The sequence below is a fragment of the Thermobia domestica genome, chromosome 2 (assembly GCF_964235325.1).
Source record: "Thermobia domestica chromosome 2, izTheDome1.hap1.1, whole genome shotgun sequence".
Lineage (NCBI taxonomy): Eukaryota > Metazoa > Arthropoda > Insecta > Zygentoma > Lepismatidae > Thermobia > Thermobia domestica.
Window position 1 is genome coordinate 328847133 of NC_137455.1, and position 22680 is coordinate 328869812.

The 22680-nt window shown below is 36.6% G+C and overlaps 2 protein-coding genes across 4 annotated transcripts in view; one reads left to right on the forward strand and one right to left on the reverse strand.

The window, feature by feature from the left end:
* The window catches only part of LOC145678686 (guanine nucleotide-binding protein G(q) subunit alpha), a 112598-nt gene extending 105536 nt beyond the window's left edge, over window positions 1-7062 (forward strand). For all 3 annotated transcript variants that reach the window (XM_081749086.1, XM_081749085.1, XM_081749084.1), the window contains one exon: window positions 5479-7062. In XM_081749086.1, the coding sequence (XP_081605212.1) occupies window positions 5479-5561 (83 nt within the window). In that variant the 3' untranslated portion in view covers window positions 5562-7062. The remainder of the gene's footprint in view (window positions 1-5478) is intronic.
* A 13682-nt stretch (window positions 7063-20744) lies between these two features.
* LOC145678687 (uncharacterized) lies at window positions 20745-22443 on the reverse strand. The gene has a single exon (XM_081749087.1). The coding sequence runs from the start codon at window positions 22115-22117 to the stop codon at window positions 20846-20848; it is 1272 nt and encodes a 423-aa protein (XP_081605213.1). The 5' UTR covers window positions 22118-22443; the 3' UTR covers window positions 20745-20845.
* Window positions 22444-22680: the final 237 nt, after the last annotated feature.

The following is a 22680-nucleotide window of genomic DNA, read 5'->3' on the forward strand; positions in this document are numbered from 1 at the left end:
CTCCTTTTGTGTTTGTTTTTCTCGTTTTTTTTTTTTTTTTTTTTTTTTAATTTAATTTCGGAGTTCATGCTAATAAGTATCTGTTTATTAAAAGTAGATTTTAAAAAACAAATCGAGATTGATACATGTAGTATAAAAAAAAATCAGGTTTCAGTTTAATTTTTTTTCCCTAATTTTTTTTTTTTTTTTTTTTTCTTTGAAATAATGAATGAATACTTTCAGTTCGCTTGCGATATCGTCGGTGTCCCGAGGGAAATGATTGAATAGTGCTGCATTTATTTGTTTCATATATTAACATCATTAATTGCTGAAGATTTCAGACAAAATGTTATTACGTGCTCTCGTAGTTATATGTTAGCATGCTCGCTGAAGTCTCCGGTGGATTTCATCTGGTTTGGATTTGATACTAAGGTGACCTTAAAACAGCGTTATTAATAGATGACAACACGTGCCTCCTATCTTTCCAGTCTATTTTGTAGGAAGCAACGATATTCAGAATAAATTAATTAAATTCAGGAGTTCAATGGGATAGAGTACAAATATCCCATTCTATTATTTAAAATTATTAAAAGTGATGAATATTTTCCGATTCACAAAAACATACTCCACTTATTCCTACGTCGTTGTTTAGCCGTAAAATTTAGTGGTAATAAATATTGTCTTGAAAAGTTTCATGAAATGAAAATCTAACTATTCTTCATTTCTTCAAAAACTTCCGAGCGCTCTTCCCTCAAAATCCACCTTTGATCTCTCAAAATTATATTTCGTCAGTTTAATACGCGTAAGACGAAGTTTTCTCATAGCTTTACTACTTTTCTAGATTTACATACTGCAACATTTATAAATAAGTAGAGATAATATAAAGTGCCTACTGTAAATTTTTGACTACACAAAATTCGAGTTTAAGTAGCACATGGAAACAAATACTGACCATTTTCTGAAAATAAACATTTATTTATTCATATATTCATTCAGAAGAGAAAGTGAAATATAACTAATAAGGAAGCTGATTTGTATGATTGTTCTTTCAATGAAATAATAAAAGAAACTAAAAAACTGTACTATTAGCGCTGCGTTCTAAAAGCAACAGGTAATTTCATTTTAATTTACAAAATAAAAAAACATATTTCTTTTTTATATATATGTACTTGTTCTATCGAATCGTCATTATTTCTAATACTTTTTATACATAATAATGGTATTTTTACAATACAAATATCTGCTCTAAGATGTTGATTATACAAAATTCCAATATTGAAATTAATATTTACGAGTGTTAAACACAAAATCAAAGCATTTCTTCTTAATTTCTGTTACAAAAATAATCTTCATAAGGAACTTTTATGTAGTTATTTCATTACATAGGCACGCCTATATGTGAAGAAATAGTGGAATTTTCTGTTTTTGAAATAGTTGATAAATTCATAAAGGTTTCTTTTCGATTTCTTGTTACATTTTAAATATTGGAATGCGAAATTTGTTCTCTACGAGCTCGATGTATGTTCCCTGCAATTTACACACACACACACACACACAGAGAGAGAGAGAGAGAGAGAGAGAGACTATGTAAATTTTTACTTCCCAACTTGAAATATTAGAAAATTTTCCGGTTCCCGAAAGCTAATTGGAAAATTATAATTTGTTGCTAACTAACTTTCCTCTGCAGGAATTGAATTTTATAGCTCAATGTGCAGTTACATATAGTGGAAAATTTTCCACCTAACATCACTGTACATAATATCCAAAATTGTCCGGCTTATGAAAAGTTTTTCCACTTGTTTCTACAGAGCAATAAACTTTCCGATTCACAAAAAGTTGTTTTACTTTTTGCTTCAAAATAATGAAAGTTTTCCGACTAGTAAAATGTTTTTCAATTTTTACATGCAGGACACAATTTTTCGATTCATGAAAAACTGTTTAACTTGTTCCTACATAGTATTGAAAATTGTCTGAGCCATGAAAATTTTCAAATTCTTTAAACGATCTTTAACTTTTTAACATTTCTATACATGAATTCAATCAATTTTATGATTGAATTCATGTATAGAAATGTTCAATTTTATGATTGAATTCATGTATAGAAATGTTCAATTTTATGATTGTTACTTGATCACTGATATTTATTTAGAACGGAAAATTTTCTGGGGAAATATAGAAGAAAATTTTTCACCTCACATCACGGATAAACAATGATGTAGGAATAAGTGGAATATGTTTTTATGAATCGGAAAATTTTCATCACTGGTTGCGATAGTTCTGAAGCATAATACTTCATGAACGTTAAGCGGATCTTTTACCGTTTATTCCGAAAAGTTTATCGTGATTAGAAGTGTTCATAACTCTTTCGGAAATAGCTGATAACACAATATTTCATACGGAGATACACTAACTCGTAGAATTTTGTGATCGTGGTCTGGTCATTCCATTTCAGTTACTCAAAGTTGTCACCACTAGTCACATGCAGAATGTCAACATTTTACGGTCCCATGCCACACATTTTTTCACCATTTCCTTGTCAGCTTTCAATTGCTTGAGTGATGCACTGATTCGGTGTATGTAGATTCGATACAGATATAGTATGCATTAAATTTTTTACATAGCCCCACAAGAAGAAATTAATAGGGTTGTGTCTAGTGACCTTGGAGGTCATTGGATAGGACCATCTCTTCCGATCTAACAGTTCAAAAGATCTTGATCCTGTTGCTGTCGGATGTTCAGTGCCAAGTGAGGTGATACTTGATGTTGAAAAAAATATCAGCTACATCCCCAGTAGTTAGGGTATAGTGCAATTTATGATCATATCAAGGTACACAGTAGCGGTCACAGTTACTTTGATAAAGAAGAACGGCCCACTGATTCTGTTATGCATTACTGTATACCAGGCATAGATCTTTATATTATCCCTGATACACTACCTGAAAATCTTTTGACATTTCAAACTCCCAAATACGAGCAAATGCCTCTGAACACCACCATCATACATGAAATATGGTTTCGTTGGAAAATTCTCTCCCCTTAAATGGGCCGCTGTACCTCCGAGATAGGGCGCTTACCTCCGGCGCTTGGTATCGCTGGTTCGATCATCCCATGTCCCGCCTAATAGACTTCGTGCTGGACAAACACTGTGCGTAGGTGTTTTCGGGGTCCTTCCACTTCCTTCATTCCATCGTTTTTATTCATATCATCATCTCCATCTCCTTTAGCTTAGGTGCATAATCGTAGGACGTTAAACTCAAAAGCAAAATTTCCTTTAAAAAATACTCTTTCTCGTCAATATGAGATAACATCCAATTGGAAACTTTTCTCACGTTTTTGAACTCCAGTGATTTCATTTCTATAGAATTTGAATCTTGTAGTCATACTGTTTCAGCCGTTTGTGTAACACACTTGTGCACTATGGTTTTCGGTACTTCGTAACCCATGTCTCGCTCTGATTTGCGTGGTAATCTTGTGAATGGTACGTGAATGTTTTCCATAATCTCTCTTGGGCTTTGAAGGTCGTCCTCTGCTTTTCTTTTTACTGTTGAAGCTTACCCTTTAATTTGACATCAAGTGGTATTTTCCGCGTATGATTCTGAACTTTCATTGGACACTAATTAGCAGCTTCATCTCAGATAGTAGCAGGTTTGCTTTTGTTTCGAAGACATTGACATTCCTACATTTAGGCTCGTGGTAACGATTCAGAACTGATTACACAAACAGAAAATTTCAGAATTAAACAACCTTGACAACTGGTAATCACATACTGCGTTCGAAAAATAATATAACTTCCAGCTTTCTCATCGAATATTGATAGTTTACCACTTTGCTAATAGTTCTTTATCGATGCTATCTCTGTAAATTTCTCGATTAGCGATCCTACACCTTCTCGATTAGGAATCGATATACTTCGAAATCTAACGGAAAACTGGTATTTCACTCGTGTGTATTCACCATGCTCATGGAAAACGTATTTAATAAGAAATCTTTGTTGTAAAGTTAAAAATATTCTAAGCGCACACTGAAAGACACGGTCTCAGTAGTTCAAAAACAATGAATACTCTGAACAACAAAAACTTTCACACACATTGTCTCAAAGTCATCAGCCTGCGTGGCTCGCGGAAGCAAACTGCACGCAAGGCAGGATTTATAAGCCTTTCTACAGAACATTTTTCGCAGTGCAAATAATACAATCGCTCAACATACGAGAAATGATTAAAAGAAAAGCGGTTAAAAAGCCTATTATGGCTTATTTGAGAGAGATAGCGGAAGAACAACACACCTGGTGATAGAGAAACTCCATGTAATCACATTGTTTTTATTCAAGCACTTGTTACAACGGTAAATGAGGTTTTCCAAACCTTGTTTATTAAAAACTGAATTACACTGTAACGGTTTCGACAACTTAATGTTGTCTTCATCAGACAACGTTAAGTTGTCGAAACCGTTACGCTGTAATTTAGTTTTTATTAAACAAGTGTATATACTCTGGTCAGAAGTGTTTATTATTTCTTTACTGAGCTCCAGAATCGTGATGGATAGATTTCCAAACCTGTTGCACAGAAATCCGCGTCAGGTTCTCGTAGCCATCTTGAGGCAGTGGTTTTAATATAATCACATGTCTTCATATAAGTGACCACCCATGTTCTGCTTGAGAGAAATAAAAGATAAAAGCCACTTCGGGCAAGATCAGGGCTATAGGGAGGTGCTCTAGTCGTCCCCATCGTAAACGCTGAATACATCAACAGATTTTGTGCTGAATGGGCTCTCGTATTACCATCCAGAATAATCACATCATGATGGAAGAGACCATGACGTTTTGTCTAATGACATCCCGCAATTTCAAAAGGTTGTGCAATACCTTTCAGCATTCACGTTTCTTTCTGTTCCAATAATCGATCAGAGCATACCTAATACGTCCAAGAATTCAGTGCACAAAACTCTCCTGGACGGACGACTACTTTGAAATTCATGCTGCCACTCCATGGATTCCTACTTCCTTGGTAGAGTGAACAGATACACCATTGTTTCATGTGCTAGGTTGTCATTAACAATACCTGTCCGTCCTTCTCTGAAAGCACAATACTACTTCGCTACATGCTGCTTTCAAATTGAGCCCTGCTCATACATCTCCAAATGAATATAGTGTTTTTGCCCCCAGGAACGTCACTTCTACTCTTGGCCAGTTTTCAAGACGAGTCATCATTTTAAATGTCCGTTTCTTGGATGTATATGGTCAGAATCCGAAGTCGTCAAACCTTCAACAAAACTAACACAAAAGTTATATACTTTGTAACATTTTTTTCCGATCATTCCTCGAATAATAGTGTTCATATAGGTGTATAGTTCCTTTCCAAATGTATTATATATAAAATATAATATAGTAATTCATATTATGGAATGCTAGTTAATTTTTGTATTTCCGTTGTTACATATTTTAAAGATGTAAAGTATTTTATATAATGATAATGTCTGCTTATTTTCTTGTTTAATTTTCAGATACGGAGAACATCAGGTTTGTGTTCGCAGCTGTGAAGGACACTATTCTCCAGTTAAACCTCAAGGAGTACAATTTGGTGTAGAATTGACAAGACAGTTTTTGTGTGTTCGTTTACACTGCACATTGTTCAGTATTTACCAGACACATTACACCTGTATAGGTATGTGCTTCTGGTAGCAAGAAAAGAAAAAAAGAAAAAATTAAAGGCTTTCACAAGAGGGAGCCTGTTTTTTAAAAGGAAAAACAAAGCTAAAAGTTGTTGCTAATAAAAGTGTGTTACAAGTGAGATAACCGATGATTATCTCACAAGCTGAACTTCCCAAGCTTGTGGCATAAAAATATATAAACACATTGGCATGGAAAGAGTGTTTTTTTATTATTATTATTCTCAAGAGAAGAGGGGATGACAGAAACATATCTTAGGTGGACTGCGTACGAAAGTTATATTTAAAAATTAAACATGCTTGTGAGGGTGAAGGGGAAGTGACGTGTTATGTTATGTGAATAACTGTCATCTACTATACTTCAAAAAAGTCACTAGTATCACTTCGTTGTGAATTTTTAAAAATAAGGGAAAAATTAACGGTGACTGGATTGTTAAAACTTGCGTTTTTCTTACTTTTTCACCATTCAAAATGGAAAAAAAAAAAATCAAGGCAAGATGAGTTCCTGACATTCTCCAACTGTAGGTCAGTTTTTATAGCCCTTTAATTTGGTGCAATTTGCTCAGATGACCTGCACTAGCGTTATCTCCGTGGTACTGAAACAAGCTCGTGTGCCATTAGTGTGGTGTTTAAAGAAAAAAATAGCCCTTCTAGATGCAAGCCAAAGTGTTTATAACCCATGCCAGAATAACTCATTTCTGCATGTGACTTACTTCACATTCATATTGTTATAAAAAAGAAAAAAATAGAATAGTAAAAGAAGACAAATTTCCCTTAATTACTATTGCTGATAGTATAAAAAAAAACAAGCAAAAACACAAAAAAAATAATACGCGTTTTGTTCACAAGGTTCTAGATTATTTGGAATACATACATACATACCCTTGTTGCTGTAGTGTGAGTGAATATTAAAAAAAAGAAAATGAAATACGGAAACAGTGGATTGGATCTTGGAACTGGATGATGAACTATTGAGGCTGTATATATTATATTTAGAGAGCATGAACAATTTGCTGTATGACGAGTTGGTTTGCAATGTGTTGTTCATTCATAATAATAGAAGTAACCGACTGTGGAATATAATTTTCTCGCCATATTAATTGAAAGAAATACCAGTGGTCGATTAAAAAAATGCTTGTTGTGTATGGGTTGCAAGTTCGTACGTATGCAGATATATCTGTATGAGGATATGTATGTTAATGTATGTATGCGCATTCTTACATTGTATATGTGTCTGAGAGTGAGTGTGGGGTGAATGTTGCGAAAGAACAAAAAGTGTGTATGAGAATATACTAAATGAGTGAAAGGTGGCTTTGATAAAGTATGACTGGACGCCTGCATAGATATGAATGTATGTGTATCTATAGTTCATTTGTAAATCATTTCTTGTCAAGAATATACTTTTTTCTGAAAACATAACTTGTGTACTAATTATTTCTCTTGATTTCTTAGCTTCAAATTATAACATTAAGAGCATGGTATCAGCACCCGCTGTACTTGAAAATTAGCAGCATCTATAGAAGTCTCTGTGATGTTAATGTCACTAGTACTAACTACGCCACTTAAGATGATTTTACAATTATACAGTAGTCTAAATCTCTCAAAACTTTATAAAGAGTTCTCACCTACAGCTATATACGATAGGAAGTTCGTAAAAATAAGTTCTGTTTCGATTTTTCCCCGCGGCAGCGCTACGATCGCGGTTCCGCTCATGCATACTGGTTACTCTGATCCAAGCAGAACAAAATGACGCCATTTTGAGATCGCTCTGTGTTGTGTGTCATTCGTAGTGATTGTTTATAGTGGCAGCGTTGATCAAAAATCCCGCCGCTTGTGAAATTAGAACTGTGATGCGTTTTCTGAATGCGAAGAACGTAAAACCAAGTGACATTCAGCGACAGATCTGCAGCAAGATTTACGAAGAAAATGCAATGAGTGATTCAATGGTGAGAAGATGGGCCCAACAATTTAAGGAAGAACGTGATCAAGTGCATGACGAAGAACAATGTGGTCGTCCATCTGTGGTTTCTGATGAACTGGTGAATGCAGTCGAAGAAAGGATTAAGAACAATCGTAGCTTTATGACTTACGGATACTCTTAGTCTTGAATTTCCACAAATTTCACGAACAGTACTTTACGAGATTGTTTCTGAAAAACTGGGTTTTCGTAAACTTTGTGCACGTTGGGTGCCTAAACTTCTACTGAAGAACACAAAAAACAACGGATGGACAGCGCACTGATTTTTTGACACGTTATCATTTTGGTGGTGAGAACTTTTTATCGCAGATAGTAACGGGGGATGAAACTTGGGTTGCTTATTACGTCTCTGTAATGAAACGGTAATCCATGGAATGGAGGCACATTTCGTCCCCAGCGAAGTTTAAACCAAAGCAATTCTTGACACCCCGAAAAGTCATGTGCATAATGTTTTGGGACAGACAGGGCATTTTACTGATTGAATTTTCGCCACGAGATGCAACAATCAATAAAGATGTTTATTGCGAAACGGTTAAGAAACTGCGCCATGCAATACAGAACAAGCGCAAAGGAATGCTCTCTAAAGATGTGGTTTCCATTCATGACAGCGCCCGACCACATATTGCGAATATGACCAAACAACTCCTTGAAAGCTTTGGCTGGGACGTTTTTGACCATCCTCCGTTCAGTCCCGACCTCGCTCCTAGCGACTTCCATTTCTTTCTGCATCTGAAGTCTCTCCTTGGTGGTAAGCGCTTCAACAGCGATGAAGAGTTAAAAGAACATGTTATCACATGGTTGACAACACAGGCGGTAACATTCTATGAAGCAGGAATACATAAAGTTATACCACGCTATGAAAAATGCCTGGAAGATTACAGGAGCTATGTGGTAAAGTAGTGTAAGTGTTAGTGATTTTTGTGCAATACATTGCTTTCTTTATCTGTACTTTATTTCTTTTTATTACCAAACGGAACTTACTTTCCGAACGAACTTCGTATTTAAATCCAGTAATAAACATCTGAAAGTTGTCGAATATTGCCAAGTCCAGAAATCAACCAAGAATCTGTCTTAGTAGCCTGTGTGAACTGGCCGTGTCTTGTGAGCTAGAGTTCCATGAATCCCTTTGGTTTCAGTTTGCCAGTCTCTCTAAACCAGGAAAGGCAAAATGTGTCCTAAACTTTAACCACTTTTCGTGTGTTACCATAGTTGTGGCAGGGAGGGAAGGAAAGCAACCACCAAGCACCAATTAGTATATTCTCCAGTCTCTGTTTATGTCTGATCTTCTGCTATCCTTGACTTCGTTCATGGATCCAAAATGATAATTGGTGGTTGCTTTTATGATCAAAGTTGTGTATCCTCGCTTCCTTGCCTGTGTAATCGCCTGTTTTTTATTTATTTATTTATTTTATTTATTTTTTTTTTTATTTTATTTAAATTACGGTTTCTAGTACAGCAGCTTTTGTCTATGTTCATCAGAGAGAAAAATTGCCTGTGGTTGCGAAATTCTGGAAATCAGTTATAAACGTAGGCTTTGAAGGTACAGAGTTTTCAGTACATACATAGTAACTACTGGCGTGTAAACTCACTGTGACATCATAGAACGCTTGAAATCATTATAAAGGCTGCAGTCTCACGCTGTTCATGTTACCATTCTCCACAAGCTTTAGATTATAGAGGAACAGACACTCTAAACATGAAGCTATGAATTGCTGCCGAAGTTGAAATCAGTATTATCTTACAATGTCGATTCGAAACACTAGGCGTGACCGTCATACTACATGTTCTTCGTTAAAATACATATCGAGCTACGAAATTCAGTTTATATATACTCTTAGGCATACAAGAATACCTTGCATAACGCGGTTAATTGGTTTCAAGAAACGTTCACGTTATGCACAACCTCGTTGTTTGAGGTCTATTTACCAATGGATTTAAGTTGAATTTGTAAAAATTTAGAATAATAAGTTTTAAAATGTATATACATGAGGTGTGTGAGAAAAGGAGAGACTGGCAACACTGCATGAACCGACGACGTTACTGCCCCCACTTTCATACGGTTAATCCTTGGCCTTGACTCAGTACAAGTTTGAGCTTGCTCCAGTTGCAAGACGATTGTTGAGACCTCTGAAATGAAGTCTTTGTGAGATGTGTTACGAAAATGGACCGGCAAAAATTAAAGCAACATTTTGCCATCAAATGTCAAGCTTGGCGAACCGGCTATTGTGACTTACGAAAGATTACAAAGGGCGTATGGAGGACATTCCCTAGCCAGGGCATAAGTGTTCAGATGGCAGAAGTATTTTAGAAAGGGGAGAACAATAGAAAACGAATCCTCGTGCAGAAATATCTTAAGCTCAAAAACAGATGACAGTGTGGAAAGAGGAAAGTCTCTTGTGAGGTCAAATCGCTGATTGACGGTGAGAATGATCAATAATGAGTTAAAATTTTAACACAGGATTTGGACATGAGAAAAGTGTGCATCAAGGTGGTTCCAGAGAATCATGTTAACACGTCAGTCTCCAGGAATGAAATTTTAGCAGAAAAGAGCCCTCTTGTGGTTTCTTTACCTCTATTCGCCGGTCCTAGTTCCTGTTTATGTGTATTCCCCGTGCTCAAAATTCATTTGAAAGGGCCATTTTGGTACTTTGGATAATATCCAGAAGCGTGTAACCGACGAGTTGAAAGATATTCCAGCACAGCTGCGAAGAATGGAAACAACACTCCCATTGCTGTGTAGCTATCCAAAGGGGATAACCGTAATTTGTAAAAGAGTAAAGAGTCATTGTTGCAAGAAAGTCAGTTATTGCGTTCATAGCACCTTACGGGAGGGGGTTACATGCTTTTCTAACACATTACGGGAGGGAACACGGTGCCTCAAGTGGTAGAGCGCATACTTTGGTGCGTGGAGCCCCAGGTTCGATCCCCACCCAAGTAAGTTCGTGGGGACAACAGTGTTCGTGGGTTTTCTCGGCATACTCCCGTTTCCTCCCATATTCTGATTCCACCGATTCCTCCATCATTCACTTGCCGTAATAATTCGTCTCCCTGGCCAATAGCATAAAAGTGGAGTAAGCAGTCGTTGTGTATCAGGATACGGAACTTGGTATAGGGAGGCTTCTTACACCAGAAAATCAAATATGCGAGTCAGTCAAATAGTTAGTTGCACACCTTCGTAAAACTCTTGGTACAAGGATATTTTGTTGAAACTTGGTGTCAACGCTACAGACATTTATCTTCAGTGCGAGATGTAGCGGCTTTGACGCAGCAGTTGCAGTTGGCTTTCTAATAAATTCTGAACATGTCTTGGCAGCTACAGATGATTCTAAATTGGAAGTGCTTGTAGTGATTCAACCTTTTTTTTTTTTTTTAAGGCAAAAATTTGTAACTACAAAAATTTATCGGCAGGTGCTCAAAGTATATGGTGAAAATGCATTATCGGTCTAGCTATTGCGAAGTGGTACAACATGTTTGAGAACGGACGTACACATACGGGGAAGATTATCAACTTCGACAAATGGAGAGATCGTTGCTCACGTTAATGAACCCATTCTTGCAAATGGACGTATATCAGTAGACGAAATCACAAATGAACTGGATATTTTACATGGAAGTGTGCATACGATTATTGCCGAACATCTTGAATTCCGTAACGTTTGTGCGCGGTGGATGGCTTGGCTATTGACAGAAGAACACAAAGGGAAGCGTTTTAACATTGCTTACGCATTTTTGAAACATTATCAACAGGAAGAAAACTAGTTCTTGGACAAAATTGTGACCGGACCACGAGACATGTGTTCTTTTCTCACCTGAAAAGAAACTCAACTGAAGAGTGGAAATATTCCTATTTTCCGAAGAAAGGGGAAAAAAAAAAATGTTGAACAGTTCCATCTGTGGGAAAGGTGATGCTGACGCCGTTTTTCGGCAGAAAGCGGTGTGGTGTATACCGAATCTAAGCTGATGGGTGTCGCGATTAATGCTTGTCTTGTGAAACGTTAAAACGATTACGAAAAATCAGTTTGATGGCCAGGTAGACTTTCGACCGGTATTGTGCGAACTGCTGCACAAGTTTTATTAGAAAGTGTGGGATCACCCCATCTCTTACAGCTCAAATGTTTCACGTTGTTTTTTCATGTTTTCGGTCCCATGAAAGAAATTTCAAAGTGACGATAGGAAGACGAAGGCTATAACTCAACAATGGTTATCGGACGTTGGACGGGGGTATTCTTTGCAGAAGGCATAGAAAAACTTATGCCACGCTTTGAGAAATATTTAAGTAAAGATGGTGATTGCATCGAGAAGTAGCTTTTGTATAAGTGTACAAATAAAAGTATTGTGAAAGTTCGCTCCTGTTTTGTTTTCTCGAGCAGTTCAAATAACTTTTTGACTGACCCTCATACATCTTGTTGCATTTGCACTTGTACGAATTCAATATGGCGATCGGTAGCAGGGGAATAATTTTTGGATTACTAGATGCATGGATCAAACGTGTTATATGGAGGCTTATTTATTCACTTTAAACGAACCTTCATATTCAGTTGTACGAATCTTTGTAAGCCAATGGTGGCGAGTTTATAATGCACTATGGGCCAGAATAAAAGAAGCATACTTGAGTGCCATTCTCTATTTTCCTCGGAGGGTACGGTGGCTCAGTGGTAGAGCGCTTACCTCGGTTGCCTGCGGTCCCTGGTTTGATCCCCCAGCCAAGTAAGTATGTGGTGGACAACTTCGTGCTTGTAGGTTTTCTCGGAGTAATCCCGTTTCCTCCCACTTTCTCATTCCATCAATTCTTCCGTTATCATTCATTTGCTTTAATCATCACGTCCCTTAGCGGAACGAGCATAATCATGGGCCAAACTCAAAAGATTTTTCTCTTATTTTCTGTGCTCTTTCTTGAGGCAACAACTCTGCATGTGCTTATGTCGTACACTTTCAGAATCTGTGTTCTGTGCTATATATATATCCCATGTTTTGCTTCATGTGTCTAGACCTGTTAGCTGTGAATGTTTGAAAGTAATTCTATGAGATTCATTTTCCTAAAAATCTGTCCGGTACTGAAATCTTACCTTGCAGATTGGACTTGGCAACCAAAAGGTTAAAGAAAATATGGGACGTTCAACGTAACAAAGGCGAACTCAACAGAAGTTACGGGCAATCTGAATGCTCGGAAATTACATTTGAAATGTTCGAGTAGCAATACAGAACTTCTCTCTGGCAGCGAGTTCTCATGCTTATATGTATAGTTTGTGGAAGTCGCCCTTGTTTTTCTTAGAAAATAGTTTCAAAAATAAACGGGCGTTTACTTTGACCATTCACATTACATTTTCAGGAAACAAGTTTTTGTTGAGTTTTCTCTGAAGTAGTCCGGGGCCGTTATTTGTCAATCACTGTTCCAAACAATATGCACATATTCAGCAGGATGAATTTTGGAAATTCCTTCCCAAAAGGAATCAGGAAATGGACCGATTTTGGACTTCCCGAGCAGATATTTTGTGAACCAATGGGTAAAAGGGTGTCTTTGGGATGGGGAGGAAGTTCGAGAATTAACAGAGAATTCGAATTCGTGATAACAAATTTCACGTGGTTTGTACGTGTATGAGTTAAACATTTTGTATTAATCTTCTGTATTCTGAGAGAAGAGTGAGCAATTCTCCTAGTGTATTACACGAGAAAGGATTATTGCCTTTACGTGAAGTCACTAGTGTTCCTGTATTCACCCAGTAAGCACACTATTTTTTAGTTTCCGACTGATGGTTGGATTGTTTCAATATCAGCGTATCATCATCCACTTCGATTTCTAATACACACACACACACACACACAAAAAAAAAAAAAGTGTTGAAAACATAACATGAAAAAAATACTATGAGCATCCTCACTAAAGCACTTCAGAGAGGGAAGAGAACCGAGAAAGAGAAGCGTCCAGGTATTTTTCATGTTGGAATGTAGGTCGGTAGGAGTGCAGATGTATAATATAGAGGAAAGGGGCTGAAAACAGAAAGTATTCTATAAATTTTATGTTCACTTATTATTCCTTCGCTCTTGCATTCATATCGACTTTTCCAATCCGTTAGTTTTATCTCCTCTACTCAACTTAATCTACTTACAGCGTAGTTACTGTATTACGTGAATCTGCATTCCAATATGGTGCCTATCTAAACGCATTTAAGCTTTTCCTCTGTTGTGCATCCCTATTTCTTCCTCTCCCTTCCTGATGCAGCATTTTAGCGAAAGTGTTCGTACAGAATTTTTCTAGTGTTGTGATTAGGTTTGTACTATTTTCTAGTAATTCGTTATATGTAATATTTGCTACGCTAGAATTTAATGTTATAATAATTGGACTTGAAATAGTTAAGAGTGTTTTTTTAATTCAAAACTTGCACGAGGATTACATATAAAATACGAAATTTACTATTAATTTCACTAAATAGGGGTTATTAATTTAGGGTTAATCTTCCATTGAGTGTGGTATGACCAAAAGGAATGGATGATCCTGCGAGAAATAAGAAAAACTTCCATTCTCTTAAATGATTTAACAATATAGCACGAATAATATCAACTTTCACGAATTATTGTAATAGTATTTTTTGTGTGTTTATATAATAATACAGGGAGTCTTTAAAAGCGAATTATAAAACGTCTTTGGTCCAATACAAGTGAAATGATATACTGCAGTGGTGTGTAGATCTAAAATTATTTTTAATTCTTCAGATTTAGCAGCTTCCAACAATGAAGTGGATGAGAATGCAAACTAACATTTCACTTACAAAACTTCTAAGAAAATATTTTCAGTACTTCTCGTATGTTTTCTTTGGACAAATTATTATCGCGAAATATTTTCAAGGGGAAAGATCAAACATTAAGGTTAAAGAAAATAATGATGCCTACCGTGGCTGGACTTTCTAAGCATCTGTACGATTTCAAGCACATTTAAGATCTATTTCTTCCATGGTAGCTCGTTTGCATTCAAGAATGTCTGCCTCTGTATTTGTGAACCTCAGAAAGTTTGGCACTACGGCGATACGCAGTTCTAGCCATCAACTTGCAGTAACGCAGTTATCATTTCTGACCGCCTGCGGCCACTCTCATGTGCGCTGCACATTGCCACTTAGTATTCTGTCTAGCCGCGCTGCAAATGATCGCGGGTGGTTGCAGCGACCGTTGCCGCCCATGTGTATAGACACGAAAGCTTGATATTACAGTTTCTGATAGTCTTTACACTGTAGCACAATCAGCATGATTCCATTTGTCTGCATTCGTATTTTATCACACCTCGTAACAGGAAACTTGCTGAAGTCATTCAACAACATAAACGTTGAGCAATTCTGGGCTGCCCCCGTCACCGTAACATTTAAAGATACAAATATCGCATTTAATTCAATACTAAGGATACGAAGATTAATACGAGGTGCACACCAAAAGTTCATCCCGTTTTGTTCTGAAAGTCCACTATTTTGTCATTTTAGGAAAGCAACTGCGACGTTGGAGACCTCCATCCTTCGTCTCTAAGCAGTTTTGTTTACTAGGTAGCAGCAGTTGAGTGCTTGAACGAGTAAGATTTGTTCCAGGTACTGTCTTGGCACATGGAATTTCGGTTGAAGAGCAATGGGCAATTGTGAAATTCCTCACCGCATCTGGACGTTGTGCAGCCGATATTCATGGACAATTGTGTGGTGATAATGCTCTTGCAGAAAACACTGTTAGAAAGTGGGTGCGTGAATTCAAAGCAGCGCGAATGAGTGTAAAAGATGAGCAGAGGTCTGGACGACCAGAAACAGGATCACCTGAAGCTAACATTGCCCGTATTGAAAACTTCATCATGGAAGGTAGGCGTGTCACTATGCAGGAGATTTGTGGTACACTGAGGCTAACAATGGGAACAATAGAACGAATAATTAAAAATGAACTGGGTCTGAGAAAAGTTTCTTCTTGCTGGGCTTCTATCAGCAAGAGGCAAAGATTCGATCCAGTGTTGCAAATTTGACACGCTTCAGGAGAGAGGGACGCACTTTCTTAGAAAGTGTTGTGACAATGAATGCATCACAGCTTCCATTATTCAACCCAGAAACGAAAATGCTGTTGTTGCAGTAGAAAAACACAAATTCAACCTCCCCCCCTCAAATAATAATAATAATAATAATAATAATCCAAGGTGGGATTCAATGAGAAGGTGTTGTATGCTATCTTCTGGGATTCCCAAGAAGTGATGTTGTCCCATCTGTTCCGAAAGGTCATACAATTATGGGCGAGTATTTTCGTACACTTTTGGATACAGAAATTTTGCCAAAATTGACAGAAACCACCGCAAATGTCAATTTCATCCTCTACATGGACAATGTACCGCCTCACCATGCTAATGTTTTGACCTCATTCTTGGCTGACCACGGTATTGAACTTCTGCCATATTCGCCCTACTCACCACATTTAGTCCCGAGTGAAATCTGGTTGTCCCCAGACCTCAAGGATTATCTTCGTGCACGCCATTTTGCCAGTAGATCATCACTGGGAAGTGTTGTTTTCCGGTATCTGAAACATACTCACAAAGATGACAATGCCACATGCTACACAAAATAAACGGAGCAACTGTGTATCAATAAAAAGGGAGAGTTTGTTGAGAAATATTCACAGGTTAGTTCCCTATATTTTCTTGTTCTTGAAAATTAGAACGAAAGGGCACATACTTTTGGTGTGCACCTCGTACACGTTCCAAACAATTGTCAATAAAAGTTAAGAGAAAGAATTCTTAGGTAGGACCATGAATGAAATGGTAGATAAGTAAAAGGATGGGTAGTAGTAGTTCTCTCTGAGTTGATTGGCTTGGCAAAGAATAGGAGAGAATCCGAGAACGAGCTTTTATTTGTGCGGTGTTGACCTTCCAGGCCTCTGAAATCCAGTAACTGAGAGAGCTTGACAAAACCAAAATCCTTAAAATTGGGATAGCACCTGTGTCTATTTGGTGGGTGTTCACACAAAACGCTCTCCTGTGATCAGTAGCAGCTATTTTATCTCATAATATGTAGGTGGCGAATTGTTTAACTAGGGAGAGTTTTTCTTTCCATACTTACACATCATCATATTACGTTGACTTAGCCTATTCATTATTTTCGTAGATCTGATCTTAATAGCCAAACGTATCTTTACGTATGAAATGTCTGAAAATAAATTGACAATACACTTGAACTTAGAAAATGCAGTTAGATAGGCGAGTTTCAGAAAATGTATGTGAACATACGCGCATAAATACTGACATAGAGTAACCCATATAGGTTATATAATTTATCTGATTTAATCCTGATAGTACATATGGGTGAACTTAAAACATTCGGCCGAAGAAGAAAGCAAGATATTTGTGCGTTTATGAGAAGAAATGGGAAGAAAGTTGAGTGGATTAACCGCATTAAAAATAACTAGTACAAAGCACATTACTGTTGCCCAAGATGTAAATAAATACAGCTTTAAATAAGAACGTGTACTTGGCAATCATTTTATAGCAATTTTGTACTACAATAACATGTTCTAAATCTTAAGATTTTTTTTATTCTATGTAATAGCTGAGTCAATCCATTCTAAGTGATCAAGCATGTGTCGCTCGACCATCTCCAAAAAATCTAACTTTTTCATGAATGTTTATCCTATATTAGGGTACTTCAAAACCACAATTAATTATTTTTTACATCCCATGGCGACAGTGGCTGGCGCCATTTTCCGCTTTTTCGATTTTAGGCGTTTACGTTGTTTTGAATATCTCAGCATGCATTTGTCCTACCAAATTGAAAATTGCTGGACGTCTCCAACTCGTGCAGAGCTAAAACTTTGATCTCTTAACATTTTTGCCTAAAACCATTTGAAGGGGGTGAAATCAGGGTCTGCAGTAGCAACACTTTTGGACATTGAAAACATATTTGGGAAGAGGAAACAACTGACGTAGAGGTCTGAATTTGTATGTGCATGTAGTCCGGGGAGATAAGTTAATTCACAAAAATTTACAGATCTGTAACTGCTCCCAAAGGCATAAAAAATATATATATATATATATAAAGTTGGGGAATTACGCCAATTTAGCATATTTCACTGTCCAATATCTCCAATGGGCCTTATAGAAAAATCTGAAATTTTGGGAATAGTTAGTCCTTTAGTATACCATAACACAGAACAAAACGCGTTTTGTGTTTTTGAGCAGAAGGGGGTCAAGGTATTAAGTAATGACGTCATACTCTAGGAGGTGTTTGGTTCATAAAATCTACTGGAAATTTGTTGTTGTGAAGAGAAATATACTCTAGTTGTAACACTGTCTTATCAGACCCACAGCAGCACTAGTGAAGAATGCCGCTATCAGCAGAAGGCGAGGAAAGTCAAAATGAACTCTTTACGATTTTTTTTCAGGCTTTTGGGAGCAGCTACAGGTCTGTAAATGTTTGTGTATTAACTTATGACCCCGGACTACATGCACTCACAAATTCAGACCTCTACATTAGTTGTTTCCTCTTCCCAAACATGTTTTCAATGTCCAAAAATATTGCTACTGTAGGCCCTGATTTCACCCTCTTCAAATGGTTTTAGGCAAAAATGTTGAGAGATCAAAGTTTTAGCTCTGCACGAGTTGGAAACGTCAAGTAATTTTCAGTTTGGTAGGACAAATACATGCTGAGATATTCAAAACAACATAAACGCCTAAAATCGAAAAAAATGCAAAATGGCGGCAGCCGTTGTGTCGCCATGGGATGTTGTAAAAATAATTAATTGTAGTTTTGAAGTACCCTGATACTGGATAAACATTCATGAAAAAATTAGATTTTTTTTTTTTTGAAAAGGTCGAGCGGCAATTTTTCTTTTTTCTCGATCACTTTGCATGGATTGACCCGCTGTAAGTTCGCAACAAAACATTTCGTATTGTTTGTAAAATAATAATAATAATAATATAATAATAATAATAAAGTAAACCCCTAATCTCTGTACTGATAATCGAATGTCTATCTTTCCTTTAACATCCATAAACTGTACATTTTAAGTTATTAATTACTCGGACGCAATAATGAAAAACCTCAGTAACTTCTTACTCTTTGTTTGGTAGTTGAAAGACTTTATGATAGGATCTTGAATCAGTTTTCATGTTATGAGAGCGCTAAATATAACTTTACTTTTTGACTTTTTTCGACGATTCAAAAGTAGCCATTTGGTTCTCTCTTCAAGTTATATTTTATCATCATATTCAAGAACGAATTCAGACGAAAGAGAAAAGGTGAGTAGACATTGTACGTTTTATTTTATTACTATAAATACAATACTCAATTACAATGCTGCGAAGTTGTCAAAATTAAATAAATAAAACATACTATAATTTTAGGATAATAAAACATATAAACTGCCGTGAATACTGGAGAAGTTACTAGACTCAGAGAGGTAGGAAAGGAAAGGAAATACAATAATCTCCTCGATAAATTTATTTTTGTTCCAATAACCATCGAAACTAGTGGGGCATGGGTCCTAAAAGCCTGGATTTTATCAGAGAGATAGGCGGACGCATTTCTATCGTTTCTAGAGATGTTCGTTCAGCATCTTACTTAATCCAACGAATATCTCCTTCGGTCCAGCGTGGCAACGTTTAGTCGGTTCTTGGCACCTTGCCGCCTGGAAAGGAGCTGGAGGAGGTGGTGTTTCTTTCCTAGTACAACGTAAACAACAACAGAATAACAAACGTGTTAAAATATATTAGGTTGGAGTACATACAATTTGATATTTAATGTATCTATATTAAAAGCTATAATGTGAATAGGACATGATAGGCACATACAGAAAGCGGTAACTGGCATGGATATGGTATTCGAATATGTTACATATTTGGAGAAACTTGTTCGAAATTTATGAACATTATTAATTTCAAGTGATAGACATTGGGATTTGAATAATTCGACCAGAATCACTTTATTCTTAAACTTTTATTTCTTTTGAAACATTGAATATTTAATTTTCACTAGACATAGAACAATTTCTCTATTATGTCATTTCAAGCTTTTTCAACGAACTTAGAAAGTTCGTTACTGAATTCTCTGTCTGTCTGTCTGTCTGTTATTTGCGATTTTATTTTCAATCTGGAGCCCTCCATTCGATAGAGCATCAATAACTATCTGAGAAAGTGATGGAATGTTTCACGTCACTCTTACCGTTCCCAAGACATTGGCAAAAAATGGCCGATTTTCGGAGATTTAAGGAGCCATATCTCTGGAACCATAAATCATAGAGAGATGATATTGGTGTTGATTAATACCTAAGAGGATAGTAAACCTTTTGGTACCAAATAGTAACCTGCAGCCACTGGACAACTGACTACTGGCCAGCTGACCACCGTTCCCCAGATATTGATCAAAAAAAGTTCGAATTTCAGGAGATTTGAGGAGCTATGTCTCGGGAACCGTAAATCATAGATAATATTTTGCGAATATTTTTCGAGAAACAGAAGAAGGTGCGGTTAAAAAGATTTGCTTTTACATGTACTAACAATCACAGTTATCCTTCCCGCTCCATCTGTCCATTCTTTTTAAGTTCGTTCTGGCAATGCTCTTGGAGCATTCTCAACTGGTTATTTCTATATTTTGTAATGAAAATTTGTCAGTATTGTATGACTAATAAATAATCATGATTGTTCAGAGTATTAAAAACTTAAATCCAAAAATAAATACTCAGGTAACTTTTGCACGTTTTATGTTTGTATTATAAAATAAGTTTCGGCATTCTGTAGGTATTTGTTCAGAAGATAATTCTGACAATATATGCATTTTTAGTTGAGGAGTTACATTTGATACGGTTGGAAAATCCGGTATCCCAAATTTGAAATGAATCGGCCAATTAGAAGCGAAGTTAAGCTTCTTAGCCCAGCTTATTATTTTATTCTCATATACAATACACAACTTGAAGTAAAAGTTTGATACTGGGAAACAAATGTTAGGTGATCTCTACACGTTATACGTCTGTGTTATAGAATAGACTTTGAGTCCGTATGACTAATTGTTTAAGAGAAGATACGAAAATGACAGTTTCGATACATGATAAAACTTGCTTGTTATTTTATAGATATATATAAGGAATATTACTTTCTTAAAAAACTCTCCATCTTATCGACTTTTAAAAATTTTATTTTCCCCACAATAATTTGACATTAATTTTTTAAAAAGTATCAACACGCTTATATGAGTTTGTACATACATATATAGATTTTTTCTTCTTTTTTTAGTATTCATGCTTAAACGACATTTCTGTAGATGATGATGATGATGAGAATTTGGCATGAACAGATATGGAGAAACTGTAAGCTCTCTGAAAGTTAATATCTTCACCAAGCTCGACCAAAGAATCTTCTAGTCTCATGCTATCAAAAGCTTGCTTACAAAGTTTCCACCTTCTGCTCGTTACATCGTCGTTAAACGACAACCGTGTCAAATCCAAAGGAGCTTCAGTTTTAGAGCAACGCAGCTGGAACACAAATTCGAGTTGCTCTTGCGGCTTTTGCCATGACAGATGTTCCACCTTATCTCCTTCGCCATAGAACATGTCTCTATACAAATGACCTGGGACTAAAGCAGTTTTTGCTTTGCTGACCTCCAAATCAGGATATTGGTGTTTTTCCATTAGTGCGTGATCTCTAGATAAGTTTTCTAGCTGCTCGTGTGTCAGGACGAATTTGTTGTTCCACTTAATTACATGCCTCAAGTACTTCCGGAACTTTCTCAAATCAAATTCGGTCGGATGCGCTGAGCTTACTTGAGGCAATTTCCTCAGAAGACTACTGTTTGGAATCCTGTATGTCCCAGACATGTGGAAACTATGTTGATTGTGTGTTACCGTAACATGGTACTCAGCGTTGAGAAGACAGTTAATATAGTCTGTTATTTGTACACCATACGGGACAATCTTCGGTAAGTCTGGTTGAATACTTTTCTCGAAGTAATCCAAAAATCTACAATTAAGACGTTGGATCTTCTCCGTCAACGTATGAACTTGTTCTTCGTGAACGAGTAGCGTACTACTTGGAATAGCTATATTTATTCCTTGTAGAAACTTATCTAGTATCATACCCGGAAAGAATGTCCAAACATTGTTTTCAACATATCTCCAACAAGCGGCACGAAGTAGCTTGTACTCAGAATGAAGTATGTCTGCTATATATCTAGCAAGCAAACTCACATATCGATCTTTCGCGCTCCAACCATTCAATGCTGAAACTAGGATTTCTCTCTCCAAACTTTGAACTTTCAGCTGAATACGTTTCTCCAGAAGTTGAAATGAGGAATTAAGCATGATTCCAGTTATCGTGTAGAAAGACCTGCAGACTAATCGAGGTCCAGTTGCCAGTTCATGATATTTTAGATAACTAAATATTTTCTCTATAACGGACGTCGGCAGACTAAGGATAGGTGCTGACCGGTTAGTCGGTGATTCTCCTGAGTAGCTACCAGGAGAAAATCTTTCAGCCGCAGACATATAAAAATCTGCACTATTCATAATTGAAACAGGCGATGTAGAGTCATAGAATTAATTCCTATATGCTGTGACACATACGATGTTCTTTTAAAAATTATGAGATCAACAAGTACTTATGGGCAAGTGTTCTTCAACATGCTTGAAATATTTAATCTTTCTGTTGTGATACCATACTGATTGAATTTACTACTTAAATAATTACCTGTTAGAATGGATAATTTTCAAGTTATTCTGCCGATTCCATTGCCTCTTTGAGGCCTGAAGATGAAAAACCTTGATTTACCAAGTAGTGCGTACTACATGATTATACATTGCAACAAGTTGCCAATGGATAAAATAATTTTGTGGTATTGTTACCATGTCAGTTATTGTTTAAATTTCACATTGTTACAAGTCTGTTGCGTTACAAACCATAGAGTAAATATAATTGCGTTACAAACTGTTCGTTTTTTCCAAATATTGGTAAAGAAAGAGTCGATATTTAGTTGGTCAAATGCGTCGAGAAATGGAGGAATTCTTTACAAAACTGTAGGTTCTTTGTTGAATAGCAATGTTCTGTTATTTTAGTGACGCATAATAACTTA

Bases quoted from the DNA above. Each gene is read 5' to 3' on its own strand.
- LOC145678687 (XM_081749087.1), bottom strand. From the start codon at position 22,117: ATGAATAGTGCAGATTTTTATATGTCTGCGGCTGAAAGATTTTCTCCT.